The sequence below is a fragment of the Martes martes genome (assembly GCF_963455335.1).
Source record: "Martes martes genome assembly, chromosome: 11".
Lineage (NCBI taxonomy): Eukaryota > Metazoa > Chordata > Mammalia > Carnivora > Mustelidae > Martes > Martes martes.
The window spans coordinates 31,405,154-31,421,252 of NC_137899.1; the positions used below are offsets into that span (position 1 = coordinate 31,405,154).

At 37.1% G+C, this 16,099-nt stretch overlaps 1 protein-coding gene across 1 annotated transcript in view; it reads right to left on the minus strand.

The window, feature by feature from the left end:
• The window catches only part of SEMA3D (semaphorin 3D), a gene marked incomplete at its 5' end in the record, with an annotated part of 126,269 nt that overhangs the window by 27,978 nt on the left and 82,192 nt on the right, over positions 1-16,099 (minus strand). The window contains 2 exons of the mRNA XM_080818780.1: positions 420-642; positions 13,393-13,537. Coding sequence (XP_080674906.1) covers positions 420-642; positions 13,393-13,537 — 368 coding nt within the window. The remainder of the gene's footprint in view (positions 1-419; positions 643-13,392; positions 13,538-16,099) is intronic.

The window sequence follows — 16,099 nt, forward strand, 5'->3', positions numbered from 1 at the left end:
TGTTGCTTAATTTTTTGAAAAGCCATCTTAACTCAGCGATTCTCAAAATTGGGTGAAGGGATCCTTTGAGGGGGCTTGTCAAAAATCTCCCTAGAAAAGAAACATTGCTTTGCTGTACTCATTTAATTTTAGTCCATAGTCAATCAACAAATATGTGTTGAGCACCTACTCAAGTAGGCATATTGTAGTCATAACGTACAAATATATTTTGAAATCTCAAGTAACACTAAAGCAGGCAGGGAGATATTTACAACGGTCACTTAAAAGCATGTGTTATGCAATGTTAAGGAATACTGACTAGATATTAGCTACTAATTACCCAGTTCGATTTTGACCAATAATCTTTTGGAAGTTTTTGTTTTCTTTATCTAATACTGAAAAATTCTTTGGGAAGAAATCATAATCTGGTTCTAGCATACCTGTTCCAAGGAACATTACGTCATATTGGCCATCTTCTGCAACAACGTGATCCACCACGATCTGGGTCAGTCTGTAGTCCACATTGATCCTCTTGAATGTTGGTCCTCCCGCAACAGGGTATACTGATTTAAACATCACAGGGTGCCGCTTTATGAAACTGATGACGTCATCTGGGAAATCTCGGGTGGATTTAATCAGTGGATCATAGGTTTTGCTTGGACACTGAGAAGAAATGAGGAGAGGAGTAAAGACATTGTTCATGTACCTGAGGAATTTCTACTTACTTCTAATAAGGTTTTTAAGACTCACTATTGATAATATTAAAGGAATGGTCAACAGGATCAATGCAGAATCACATGTCCTTGTATATAAAAGCAGTTTATCTTGAATATATTTAAATCCAGTTTTCTCTCTCAAAGACACCTTAATTATTTTTTTTAAAGATTTTATTTATTTGACAGACAGAGATCACAAGTAGGCAGGGAGGCAGGCAGAGAGAGAGAGGAGGAAGCAGGCTCCCCACTGAGCAGAGAGCTCAAAAACTTTCTAAATTAAATGTATTTTTTTCTGTATTTTCTGAAGTTTCCACAGTGAATTTGTTAGGAAGATTACTTTTTCCTATGTAGATACATGAAATATGAATTGAGATAATTATGAAGAAAGTGATCTATAAACATGGGAATGTATGAGAAACCATTATTTTCAATTTCTTTTCATTCATTTATGATTGCAGTTTTAAATTAAACCCATGATTATTAAAAATTAAATGGAACAAATTACCACATCATAAAAATTACTTGTAAAAGAGTTCTAATAGTTTTACACTTTAATTAGTCAGTTTTTTAAATAACTTTTGTGAAAATTATGCTGTGAACAATTCAACAGCTCTTTCCCTAAAGGATCTGTGGAGAAACCATTCAGGGAATTTTTCACTTCTGTCTGAAACTGCCTCTAGTGTGCTTTTTGAGTTCACTTATTCAATAGTTAGCACACCCTGCCCCCTGGTGGTAAAACACAAAAGTTCAAACTAGTACAAATTGAATTTGATGTGCCTTTATCCAAATTCAAAGAGGATTCTTTTATAATTTGATTTTTTCACCAAATAGTTACCCTTCCACATACCAAATCTATTTTGTTATTTCAAAATATTGTAATTCATAAAGTTAATTCAGGACAATTCTGTCATCACGTTTGAATTCTTAACAGACTAATACATTCTTGTGGAATGGAAAACTTTGGCTCTATGTTGCAGATGTAGAGAAGAAAATGAGTGACATTAAGGAAAGTCTACAAGAAAGCACTGCTTTACCCTCTAATTTCATATTTAGACAAGCTGGAAACATAATCTCCCCTGAAATGAGTCATTTACACCAGGCTCTAATTAGAATCTTGTCAAGGCTTCAAGCTGTACTTCTCAGATCCTTGAACTCAAGAGGATCATTCTTAGGGAATGAAATATACTGGAGTCAGTCACAATATATGACCCTGACCTCCAATTTTAAAGGAATAAAATCATAACGGGTCACTAAATTAGAAGAAATCTCAAAGAAGTTGTACTAAAACTGTTCATGATTTTCCATTTGTAATTTGAGAGCATTTCTATCTTTTATAGAAATCTTGCATGTCTGGTCTTAAAAAAAAACTAAGCTTTTCCTGATAGCTATTTATTTGTCCCAGGTCTGCACCAAAGGGTACAGCATATTAGCCATTTGGTAATTATTTAGCATATTTTTAACTGGATGCTGATCTAAAGATCTAAGTGTCTTTACTCATTGTTTCTAGCACTTAGCCTCCAGCCAAGTGGAATCTGTCAGCTCGATAATGGAAGGAACCCTATATTAAATAGATTAAGCTACAACTCAAAAGGATGTGGGGCTCAAATGATACAAAGCTCTTGCCCAATTACAGGCTGCACGTTTGAGGCTAAGTCAAAGGCAACTCGCAATGGGCTTATGGCTTATACTGCCTGAGGTACAATCTGGATGGTCTATCATTAAAATCAAAGCAAAAGCATGATTTTCCTTGCATTACATTTTTGAAACAGCCCTCCAACTTAAGAATTTTTTTTCTTTTGACTTTGCAGCTGTAGTTATGCAAATAGGAAATTTCCAAATGAAGTATCTGACATTCAAGCCACAGTTTTTGATACCAAAGTTTCAAATAATTAGGAATTTTTATATGAGTAAGGTATAGAGGAATGAAGATATGGACAATTTAGCAAAGAAGCAAATATGACAATTTTCCTCTTTGCTCACCTCTGACAAAAAAGATTGAAGGATAATACAATCTAAGAAAAAAAGAAGAGAAGGAAAACCTGGTTTCCATTGACCATTACAAAATGATCTTTGGAAATACATTTTTTTTTTTCCCTATGGCAGCTTTTCCATCTGGCATGCTGCCAGTGTTTGGATAAGATCTTTATCCTTTAGATTGCTGTGCATGATCTCTGAGGGCTGTGTCTCTACTCTGCTTTCACAAGCGAAAGTGATTTGGTAGAGTTGCTCCCTGAGGTTTAAGATAGTACGGTTTGAACTAAATATTGTTATTTTAGCACATTAAAAACAGTGAAATTTTTCCTTTGATATCATACAGCTGTATAGCACACAGATCTAAAAATAACTGGAGATGCCAAGCAACCTAAGCAGGTAAGACCGTAAAGAAGGCAAGAAAAATCCCATAAAGGAAAAGAGAAAGTGTGGGCAAGTGGTGCCTGGGTGGCACAGTCGGTTAAGCGTCGACACTTGGTTTCTGCTCAGGTCACACTCTCAGGGTCGAGAGATTGAGGCCTGTGTTGGGCTCTGTGCTCAGGGAGGAGTCTGTTTGAGGTTTGCTCTCTCCCTCTCCCTCTGCTGCTCTCTCTAAATAAATAAAATCCTAAAAAAAAAAAAAGGCATGGGAAAATGGTACATCGGAAGTAAATGATCATATTAGTTTCCTCCAAAAACCCTAGGAAATGTTCCTATCGAAGCTATACATCTCAGGTATTAAAAATCTCATGAATTTTTGTCTATATGTACGTTTTCTTAATTTCTACCTGGTAGTGATGCAGTCCCTCTGACTCTATGGTAGAGGACCAGTTATTTGGGCTCCAGCTTTCTTAACATTTGCCTGATTTCCACCATTTCAGTTCCTATAGGAAATAAGTCAGGGAACTTAACTGTCTCCAACTACTGTGTTGAAAAAGGCGTAAGTTAGTTTAAAATTTGAGAGGGAAAGAAAAGAGCTATACCAAAATTTGAAAGTGTGAGTCTCTTACTGGAAACAATAGCAGCACAAGAGTGTTCCAGAAAAGGGACCTGCCCGGGCGCACCGTGAAAGGAAAGGGGTGAGCCCACCCGCAGCCAGCCCTGGTTCGGCACCCATCTCCCAGGGCTGACTGCACGCATGGCTGGTGAGGTGTGACCGTGTTATGCTTGGCAGATCTGCCTGTTTGTATAGGGCCTTTAGCCGGGCAGTGGGAAGCGACGGAAAAGAGGAGAAAAATAGGTTTTATCCATTGAGAGAACTTTGCCCCTTGGCAAGGCACCAGACAGCTGTTAAAAGTTTTCTCCCCCTGCTGCTTCAGGCTGTTCTCTACAGGCTGCACTTTCCTTTTAAACAAATCAGAGGATTGACTCACGCGAGGGAAGAAAGACGCGGCACACGGGAAGGCTAAACCGGGCTTTCATTTTTAGCAAGCTGAGAAAAATAAGCTACATATGGAAAGGAAGTCTGATTTGTATTTATATTAAAAAAAGGTGATTTCATAGGTGCCATCCTATCCCCCCGCTGATTCATCTAAGAGGCATTCTATAACAGATGAAGAAAGATCCTGTATTTAATGTCAGAGCCAGAAAGGCCAGGGGTACAAACATACAGATACATTTGTCTCTTTTTCTATCTTTTTTTTTTTTTTTGCAGTTAAAAACCCGCTTTATTGTTCTTATATTTGAAAGTTGACTACTCTGCTATGTTTAAAAGGTAACAACAACAACAAAACCCCCCCAAGTTTCCTCTTTATTGTTCAGCATCTAATAAAGCAATGTGTCTTCTAACATTTGAAGAAATGAATTTCCTATCTGCAAATATCCATTCCAAATTTTATTTAGCAAGTGAATTTCAACCTCTGGACCTAAAAATGTAAGCTCCCCAGCTTATACGAAGGCTGGATTCTGTCTACTCTAACTGTGTAGTAATTTAAAGACAACAATTAAGCCAACAATTCTGGATCATTTACTTTCTAAGTTAAATAGTTTTAATATGAATTTAATCTTGCAAGAACTTTAACAAAACATGGCTGTAGCTCTTTCTCTATTTTAAAGTTTCCTTTCTTTTAGAGGAATTTCTATACAACAAAAAGGAAAACAGTATTGAACACAGTAAGTGATGTGGGATTTGGACAAATTCATCTTAAAAGAGAATGTTGGTCCCATGGAAAAGCAAGCTGAAAGCCAGCTGAAAAGATGAATTGAGAAATGTTAGAGATCAGTTGCCTCTCACCTTTTCAGAGAAACACAGCCTGTATACAGTTAATGGAAAATGATAGTGATGTTTTGTCATACGCCCTGTTAAGTGTAGTCAGATTTGGGAACTGAGAGTCAGGAGGCCCAGATTGTACACCTGTCTCCGCTTTTCTCTTCTGGAATCAAAAAGCTGAAGGGATAGAATTAAAGATAGCCTTGGTAAGAGGTAGGCCATGCAGCGAACAGATGTTGGGGAGAAAATAAAACTGAACTTAATATAGTTGAGGCCTCTACAAGCTAGTGGTGCGTAAAATGAGATTTTCCTAAAGTTCCCCACAGATTTTTAATAAAGTAGGATAGCTTTCCTTAAAACAAAACAACAACAACAAAATGCTAGCCATAGTGTGCAGGTGCCTAAATGGGAAGCTAGTGCGAGATGCTGTGAGGGAATTCTTCCGTTATTTTTCAGTCCCATTTAGTAAGACTATCACAGTCTAACACTATACCAACCAAAAGGAAGCTCGGGATACTATTCTTTAATCAAGCTTTTAACTTTAATGCCAGTATTGTTAATGTAGAGTGCTATATTAGTTTCAGGGGTACACTATAGTGACTCAACAATGCTATAACTTACTCAGTGTTCATTATGGTAATTGTGCACTTAATCCCCATCACCTCACCCATCCCCCTACCCACCCTCTGGTAACCATCTGTTTATTCCCTACAGTTAAGAGTCTGTTTTTTAATTTGTCTCCTTTTTTTCCTTTGTTCATTTTTTGTTTGTTTGTTTCTTAAATTCCACATAGGAGTGAAATGATACAGTATGTCTTTCTCTGATTTATTCTGCTTAGCATGACACTCTGTAGCTCCAGTCTTGTTGTAAATGTAAAGATCTCATTCTTTATTATGGCTGAATAATGTGCCATTGTTTGTATGTATGTATGTGTGGAGATTAGATAGATGGATAGGTAAGTAGATAGATAGATAGATAGATAGATACATATAGATAGATATCTTCTGGATATATATCTTCTTTATCCATTCATCTGTTGATAGACACTTGGGCTTCTTCCATAATTTGGCTATTGTAAATAATGTTACAATAAACACAGGAATCCCTGTATCCCATTGAATTCTCGTTTTTATATTTTGGGGGGCAAATACCCAGTAGTGAGTTTCCTGGATCATAGGGATCATAGGGTAGTTCTATTTTTAATTTTTTGAGGATCCTCCATACTGTTTTCCACCGTGGCTGCACCAGTTTGCATTCCCACCAGCAGTGCATGAGGGTTCCTTTCTCTCCACATCCTTTCCAGCATTTGTTGTTTCTGAGTTTTTTATTTTAGCTATTCTACCATTCTGAGGTGTGAGGTGATAGAGGATACTATTTTTGAATTATGTATTTTTCGTTTTTCATGCTATGTTTGAATTTGGCCTTAAAACATTTCTTTTCTACAAGAAGAAAATCCTTGCTTGCTTGGGCCAGCTTACATCACAACTCAGACCTAGTTTAGATGAATGAAGACATACAATTCTAAGAATCATCAGCTTATGAAAAAAATGTATTACAGGAGTATGTCATTGTTCATGCAGGACAGTTTTGGTAGATCAGGAAAGAGAAGATAGGGTGCCTACAGAGTTTTGAAACTTGTGGATTCCACAGTGATCAAAGACCTCTACCGTTGAAAACTAGTGCCAAAGTAAAAGTTGGAATGTCTAAGCAATTACTCTACTTTAAGGTGAAATGCCATTGCATAGACCCAGTCCGCTATACAGATCAAGTTACTAAATACAGAACAAGTTATTAACATTACATATTATTACCCTAAGACACAATTTCTCAGGGATTTGCTTTTTTGAAGCAGAATCACAAATCAATCGCAGTCAAGTCAGCGATGCTTTGACACGTTAAAGTAAAAACGGCCTTCTTAGCCCAGGTGGACGTGCCAGGACCCACAGCCGGTCTGTGGCAGCATATTTGGTAAGACAACATTTCCAGTGGACCTGGAAACAAAAGAATCTTGTAACGTTTCAGTGTCTTCTACAGTGTTAGAAAGTTTAATAATTTGGTGGAAATAAATAAGGAATGTTAGACATATCCACACCCACATTCATAGTTTAGGAGATTTTATCTGATAGCAGAGAAGAGAGACAATAAGGGGGGGTGGGGTGGGAAACGTTTAGCCTTTACCTTTGATTTACTCTGAGAAAAGCCCATCTGAGGAGTTCTACGCAATGGGGCTTCTTGTTTAGATAAGACTTGAGATGTTATAGGAAGGGAGAGATTTCATTGTTTTACATTTGGTGTTCATAGTTGAAAAATCACTTAACATTAAAACAATGTTAATGTTGACGTTTTGTAGTGGGTTGGTTAAATGAAATAGCTAATTGAGTAAGGGGAAAAAGATGTTCAATTTTTCTAAAGATCTAAATTTCTAAAATAGAGTTGAAGAGGGGAGATGTTTATTCAGGGATTATTTGAGATTTAATAATTGTTAGTCAAGTTTTTACAGAATATGAGGGCCAATAAATAGGAATAAGCAGGTTAGCCTAGTTGATTTGATATTTCATTTGACTTAAAGGCACCCATGGGATAATCAACTTAAAGAATTAAAAGAGTGCCTATAACAACCTCTTTTTGCTTCCTACCAAAGAAGGGAAACTTAGTTGGGAAAACCATGTGTAAGTTTTGAGCTTTGCAAGTAAAGCTAAAACACTTCATAGTAAAAGCAGTAAGTATTTAGTGGGCAATGGAATTTTGAAATGAAGTTATTTTTACAAAATTAGAGGTTTAGAAATTGTCAAAAACTGTGGCAAAATAGTTTGAAGACTAGTGAAACAGACGTTTCTTAAATATTTGAACCTCAAAAACAAGTCCTTCCCACATTTTGGCTATTATCAATAGTGCTGCAATGAACATGGGAATGTTAATCTCTTTTCAAGACCCTGATTTCAGTTCTTTTGGATAAATATCCGAAGTGATTGCCGGATCATACGCCAGTTCTATTTTTCATATTTTGAGTAACCTTCACATTGTAGGTGGAAATAATCTAAATGTCCATCAACTGATGAACGGGATAAAAAAATGTAATATATACACATAAAGGATTATGTTTCAATCTCATAAAAGAAAGGAGATTCTTCAATATGTGACAATGTAGATGACCTAGGGCACATAAAGCTAAGTAAGTTAGTCCAAAAGATTAAAAAAAAAAAAACCTGCATGTTTCCACTTACATACATAGTCAGACTCATAAAAGCAGAGGATACAACACTGGTTGCCTGGGGCGGGGGGTTCGGGGAGGAGTGAAAAGTGGGATGGCACTCATGAATAGATTTACAATTTCAGTTACTCAACATGAATCAGTTCCAGAGATCTGTTGCACAGAATTACCTACAGGCATGGTGTATTGCACACTTAAAAACTTGTTAAAAGTATAGCTCTCACAGTAGGTGTTCTTAAGGCAATAAAAAATTTTTAAAGTACTCTCTTCTCACCTTTTTGATAAGAAAATGGCTTACCAACTGAAACTCACTTTCAGGAAAACATTTGTTAACATTTGGCACTTTGGCAAGAATTATAAGATTCCTTATCAACAGAAAAATAAAACTACCAAGTAAATCAAATATCAAAAATGAAATCTTCTGCCTTTAAAAATCCTCCTGATTCTGCATTTTCGAGCAGCCTGCTACTGTTGGCCTGACCTCAGTTTGCTTTCCATTTCTGACCTGTTCTGCTCACTGTGGATTCTTCCATATTTTATTTCACGTGGAACTTACTATCAAGGCCTAACATTCAATAGTGATTGAAAAAGCCCATCTGAGCAAAATTCAGTTTGTTCAGGGATTTGGTTTGAACACCAGAGGGCAGGAGAGTCCCTCAGAGTGAAGGAATGGATCCTCGTCCTCCGTGAGTTTCCAGGCTGCTTGACATCGTAGAGCAATGATGTCACGGTAAGGCCAGGAGTTTAGGTTTGACTTTTTGTCACAGGAAGTACTGAACCCTGTCAAAACTAGAAAACGAAAGCAGCTGTGGTACATGGAGAGTCGTAGTGTTTGTTGCCCTCAGTGATATTGTCCGCAGAAGGACCAGGGGGAGCACAACTGTAGAAGTAACCTTGATGAAAACATGAGTGGGGAAATGTAAGCGCAAAGGTTTTTAAAATAATCAATTTAAAATATTTTAAGTTCAGTGGAAAGTGGCTTTCACTGAAGATGCGGACATTTCATGGAAAGCAAATGATTTAGCGATGGTTTTATTATAGTAAGACGTGTGGCCCAGAATTAAAAGAAAAGAAATGACAACGATAAGAAGGTGTCAACACTGCATTATCTGTGCAGAGAACAGATCAACCCTTGGGGAAACAATCTGTTTCGTTATTCACTTTGATCTCCTTGAAGGTAGAGTGGTGCAGAGGTTAACGGCATTTGATTCGGAGTTTCAGGTAGAGTTAAATTTAATCCCCGCCTTACCACTTCAGAACAAGAAAGACCCCTATGTTTAACTGAAAGTGTAAAGCAAAATAAACAACTTCTGACAGAAACTAGAATAGTCGTTTTTGTGTCTCTAAATTCTATAAAGAGGACATAATCTTCCTGATCAAAGTGAATGCTATTCTGCTGGTGTTTTTCTGGAGTCTTTTTCTGTCTCCACTAAAAATACTGGCCCTAGTTTGGGCTATGAAAAGTTTACAGATCTTCCTACATTTACAATGGGGTTACGTCCCAATAAACCCGTTCTAAGTTGAAAATATTGTAGGTCCACAGTGCACTCACTACCCCTAACCTGGTCAACATGATCACTTAGCCTAGCCAAACTTAACCATGCACAGAACACTTACATTATTAGTCTATAGTTGGGCAAACTCCTCTAACACAAAGCCTATTTTATAATAAAGTGTTGAGTATCTCATGTAATGTATCGAATACTGTACTAAAGTGAAAAATAGAATGATTTTAAGTGCATGGATTGTCTAGCTTACCCTTGTGATGGTGTGACCGACTGGGAGCTGTGGCTTGGTGCTGTGCCCAGCCTCACCAGATTCTCGTACTACACATAACCAGCCCAGGAAAAGATCAAAAGTGAAAATTCTAGGTATGGTTTCTACAGAATATGTATCACTTCCACACCATCATAAAGTCTAAAAATCAGAAGTCAAACCTTCATCAGTTGGGAACTATCTCTAGTTACAAGGCATAATTCTCAAACCTTAGTTACAGATTTGAGTGTACTTACACATGTAAAAAAGTATAGGAACTTCTTGAGAAACACTGATGTTTAGAAAGGATAAAGGAATAATTCTGTTAAATGACACTTTCTTGGGACTGATATTTTTTCTCTTCTTAATTTTCAAAAAGAAAAAAAGAAAGGTGAGGCATCTCTGTGGTCGTGTGGATCCCAGCCTATTTCCTGGATAAATTCTGAATTCTAAGAAAATATGTACAGTGTAAACACTGTATACTTTGAGAACTAAGTAGCAAAAACTGGTGTGTTTACTGCGATGGGACGCTTCTTTTCTCATTGATGAAAAACTCTCCTTGCTGACTTATGCATCACTCATGGTGGGGAAAAGTCACTGATTCAGATTTCAAGGAAGTGGCTGTGCTCTTATGAGGAGAGTACTGGGACATGTGATTTGTCTTTCCTTTTTTTTTTTTTTTTTAAGATTTTATTTATTCATGAGAAAAAGAGAGAGAGGTGGAAGGAAGAACAGAGGGAGAGGGACAAGCAGATTCCATGTTGAGCACAGAGCCTGATGCTCCGCTCGATCTCATGACCCTGAGATCATGACCTGAGAGGAAACCAAGAGTCCGACGCTTAACTGCTGAGCCACCAGGGCTCCCTGACATGTGATTCATCTTCAAGCCTCCTATGGCATTTCACAGCTCTTCAGGCAGGAGGAGAGAAGTGGTGACAGGTCCCTTGGATGCACCTCTAACCTACACTGTAATTGGAAAAAATATGCAATCTGGATGCATTAGCATGTGACCATTTTCATGATTAATTTCAATTTTTTAGTGTATATAGATATACACACTAATATACATATACATATATATGTATGTGTGTGTACGTGTGTGTGTGTGTGTGTGTGTGTGTATATATATATGCATGTAAATTGTTTTCTCAGGGGTGCCTGTGCGGCTCAGTCGATTAAGGGTCCCACTCTTGATTTTGGCTCAGGTCATGATCTCAAGGTCATGAGATCGAGCCCTGTATGGATCCTGCTTATGATTCTCTCACTCCTTCTCCTACTGTCCCTCCAACCCCCAAAAAAACATTTTTTGTAGTTAAAACATAGATAGTTTCAGTCCAAAATTCTTCAATAACATCTAGATGACTGAATTTTTTTTTTAATGGGCATAGAATTTTTCAAAATAAACTCATGTAGAAGCAGCTCCGAATGTGATGATCTATGATACTTAACCCCATAATCCTAATATGGTGAAATTTCCCCAACTAGAGTTCCCTCTGAATTTTAACTATCTTCCTCAAAAAGCCCCAAATATATATATAATATAAACTGAAATTCTACATATACTCATATATAATATACGATATAATATAATCATTCTATATTATACTATATAATATACTATATTCTATTCTATCAAAGGGGGAAATAAACATATTTTAACATAAAAAATTTTTAACGTAATGTCATACTACAAAGATTAAGGCCTTGGACTCAGCTGCCAGAGTATCTGAATTTAAAACTCAGGAGCACTACTCATTAGTTCTGTGACCTTGAGCAAGTTACTTCACCTCTCTGTGTCAGACACGGCTCATCTGTAAAATGGCATTAATGACAATAGCACTTGTCTCTAAGAATCATTATGGAGTTAAGATTTGTAAAACCTTTGGAAGAGTACCTGTACACTAACCTGTAAAGAAGACGTGATATCTATCTATCTATCTCTATATATCTATAATGGAATACTACTCAGCCTTCAAAAAGAATGAAATCTTGCCATTCACAAGGACATGCATAGAACTAGAGGGTATTATGCTAAGCGGAAAAAAGTCAGTCAGAGAAAGACAAATACCATATGATTTCACTCACATGTGGAATTCAAGAAACAAAACAGATGAACACAGGGGAAGGGAAGGAAAAATTTAAAAAGGTGAAAACAGAGAGGAAGACAAACCATAAGAGACTCTTGACTATAGGAAGCAAACTGAAGGTTGCTAGAGAGGGGGTAGGTAGCGGGTGGGGTAACTGGGTGATGGGCATCAAGGAGGGCACATGATATAATGAGCACTGGGTGTTGTATGCAACTGACAATCACTAAATTCTACCTCTGAAACTAATAAAACAGTACATGTTAATTAAATTGAATTTAAATAAAAAATTTGTAAGTGAATCCTGAAAATCATATTATTGGCAAAAAACCCCCTTTTCCACAGAACTGTGATCGCCTTATAATCAGTCCAGAAAACATACTTGAAACGTATTCCTATTGAGGAATTACAGAAGGGAAAATAAACGTGGTTGTAAAGTGTGTTTCCCAAGTTTAATTACGTTATGTAACAGGAAGATGAAAAGAGAATTCAAAAAGCCTGGCCACCAACTGCTTCTTGTTTAAGAGCAAACATATGAAAAGACAAAATTCAGTAGAGTTGGATGGATTAAGTCAACAATTTTTTTTTAATTTTATTTATTTATTTCAGAGAAAGAGTGAGAGAGAGAGGGAGAGGCAGACTCCGCTGAGCAGGGAGCCTGATGTGGGACTCCATCTTGGGAATCCAGGATCGTGACCTAAGCTGAAGGTAGTTGCTTAACCAACTGAGCCACCCAGGTGTCCCAAGTCAACAATTTTTTGCAGAGATTTTGATAATTACTTTAGATCTCCTGGTGGAAATACTCATATTGAAACATATGTGGAGGAAAAAGGGGCATTTATCCCTTTTTATTAGGTCAATTAGCTCATCCTGGAATATCTAAATAACTTAAACTGTTTTAATCACATCAATGAAAACAAAACAAAACAAAACAAAAACCTTCCATTTACAATGCAAATACAGATTTTACACTGCAAAGTGGTTTTTTTTTTAACAGATGCCACATAATAAAGAAATAAATGAACCGTTGTAATTGATGTAGTCTTTGAAAAGTAGAAATGAAGGCCTGAAGACTCTAGTTACATATAGAGCTGTATGTGGGAAATAAATATTTATTTGGCATTTTCATTTAACCTGGAATATTTGTCATTCTATATATTCAAAATAAATCACCTTGACTCTGTAGACTTGCTGCAAATAAGCACTATATTTTCAGCATCGCCTGCTCCTTTATGATACAACCCACTGTTTCCTGTAGAAGTTAAAGCTCTTACTCAAAAAAAAAAAAAAAAAAAAGTCAAGTTCCAGGGAAGGATGGAAATGCTAATACATCACTGTGAATAAATAATAGGTATTTTTAAACCCACAGTACATGTTGCTGTGGTGAATAGCATAGTTTATTATAATAGAATTAGGAAGAGGATATGGACTCCAGAAAAGAATTTGATTATGAAATTGGATACATACTGTGCCAGGTCGGGGGTAAGGAATTCTTCCATCATACTGCACCCAACGGTGGTCTGCACTTTCCTTATGAGCATAGGGACCATTGAAAACTGCTCTGATGTCAGCCATGCTGTACACACAAACAGCTGAGCCTTTGAAGATGGAGCTGAAAAAAAGCAACATGATCGAATCACTCCCTGCACGTCCGTCACTGTACATTTATTTACTGAGCACATATTATAACCAGGTGTGTGGACAAACTTGGGCAGCTCATTCCATCTGATAGATGCTGCAGACAAAATGTACGGATGTCTTTAAGGAGCTTACAACAAAGTAATCCTGAAAAAATGTGCTAGCAGTTACATTACAGATGCCTATAGTAACAAGCAAAGCAAACACACAGATGGGTCCCCAGTAGAGGGCTGTCTGGTTATGTTTTTCAGAGAGAAGGTGCCATCTACATTGACGCTTGATGGATACATGGGAATTCCCTAGAAAAATGAGGACAGAAGAAAATATGCAGAAAAGAGTATCAAATTTATGTACATGCTTTTGAGATTTATTTGGAGTTCTTGCAGCATTTAATGCCTTCTAAAGAACTTACAAAATAAAAAAGTTATATTACCTATTTTTTTATAGAGGAACACTTCAGGTATATAATTAATAATTACCTCATTTCTGTTTTCTTCAAGCGAGTGAATGTCCATAAATATTGGCTATTTATAATTTCCTAATTTCTATTAATTCAAAAAAATGTTGAAATTTTTTTGTGCCTCTACCCGGATTTTTGAATTTCTTCTTGAATTCATGTATGTAACTTATGTGATACTTAAAATTAATCTTAATTACATAGGATTGGAGGACACATAATCCAGAAGCAGAAAAGCTCCATGGGAATTTCACATGTTTTTGTAAATTAGTGGTGAAAACTGTTAACACTGTCCTCAGATGTTTCATTTTCTTTTTTTTTTTTTTAATTTCTGGAAAATAAAAGACATCTTCTCTGCATCTAAAATTTTCAGTGATTTCTGTTCATGAAAATGAGATCACCCTTTATGATCTAAGAGACATAATATCTCAGTACTACACAAGCAAGCCAAGGATTCTCTAGCGTGGGAAACTCAGTCATTAATATTCTTGGAATGAGGGGCGCCTGGGTGCCTCAGTCAGCCAAGCGTCTGCCTTAGGCCCAAGTCATGGTCCCGGAGTCCCGAAGTCCAGAGATCGAGCCCAGCATCCGGCTCTCTGCTCAGCAGGGAGTCTGCTTCTCACTGTGCTCTTGTGCTCTCTCTCACTTTCTCTCTCTCTCAAATAAGTAAATAAAATCTTAAAAAATATATATAATCCTGGAATGACATTAATGGGAAGCATTGGGAGCTGAGGGCAAACAAGCAGCAGAGAAAACTCTGCTAAGAAGGGCGGTGATGCCCTCATAAAAATCACATCCTCTGCCTAGGATATTTTAAAGGAATGATACATCATGCTTTATGGTGTTTCTATTGTCACAGATTAATTACATCTTCTCATCGGACAAAGGGTGGGACACTGCATCCCAATATTACCTCGGTCCTTGGGGCGGCATTAAAAATAGAATAACAAAGTACACCAAGAACAAAGGGTTGACTTGGAACTTCACACTCTGGGTGGGCAGAAAACTTGGTAAGAGAAAAAACATAACTATCTTGGGGCTATATTTCCCTGGCACATGTCTATGCCTTGTGTTGGAACACACAGTGACTTCAAAGACAGTTCTGGGAATGGAAAGATGCCAAGAGAACTAGTGCTGAGATGCTTAACTTGAGTAACTACAGGCACTTGCTTTTCCTGCATCTTTTTAGTTCAGATATGAATTTGCAGAAAAATGGAGTCCAAAGAGCAGCATTCTTAGGTTATCTTATTTATTTTCATTTTAAAATTTCACAAAGCATTTTGTTTTCTGATGTCATCTGAACCAACACTACTGGCATAAGGTGTAAGGTGAACTGAATGAAGGTAATCCCGCAGAAGAGAAATTATATTTTGCCTGCAGACTATTTTAATAATTTATTCGAAAGAAGGCAGTAAGACTATTTCCCTAATACCAATACCAATACTGCCAATTCTTCTAATACTAATATCAATATAAACAACAGTGATAGCAGAGCTGTGGAAAAAGTGAAAAAGGAGTTCAAAGAAGGTGTTGCAGGGAGTAACGTGTAGCAGGAATAAGGCTGTCCCCTGTTCTAATGTAAGTTACTGAATTAAATGAAATTAATATTAGGTAAAATTATGGAAGGTCCATATATTCTTTGAGAAAGCCTCACAGGTGCTAGGACAACTTCTAAGGAAGTCACGGAGTCTCAGTGACAAGTGCAGGACCGTATTACACGGAAAGAAGACAAAAACACAGGAAAATTAAGAAAACAACTTTGGTTTTGGTCCCGTTTTTAATACCGGTTGGCCCATCCTCCTGGCGCAAGTCAAACTTCCTTTGCCCAAGTTAGTAGAGCAAAGAGTGTCGCATCTCGTGACTGAGGCATGTATTTCTGTAACATTACTTCTATGTCATGCAGCTTAACCTATTTGTTACGGTGAGTATATGCAGGCACCTTTGCATCCTGTAACTTTAGTCTGGGAATTAACTCGCAGATGTACTTGCTTACTTGCTCATACAGGGAAAGAGCCGTATGTACAAGTTTAGTCCCTGATGTGTTATGCGTCCGGTCAAGCCCCGACACAATGAAGATGT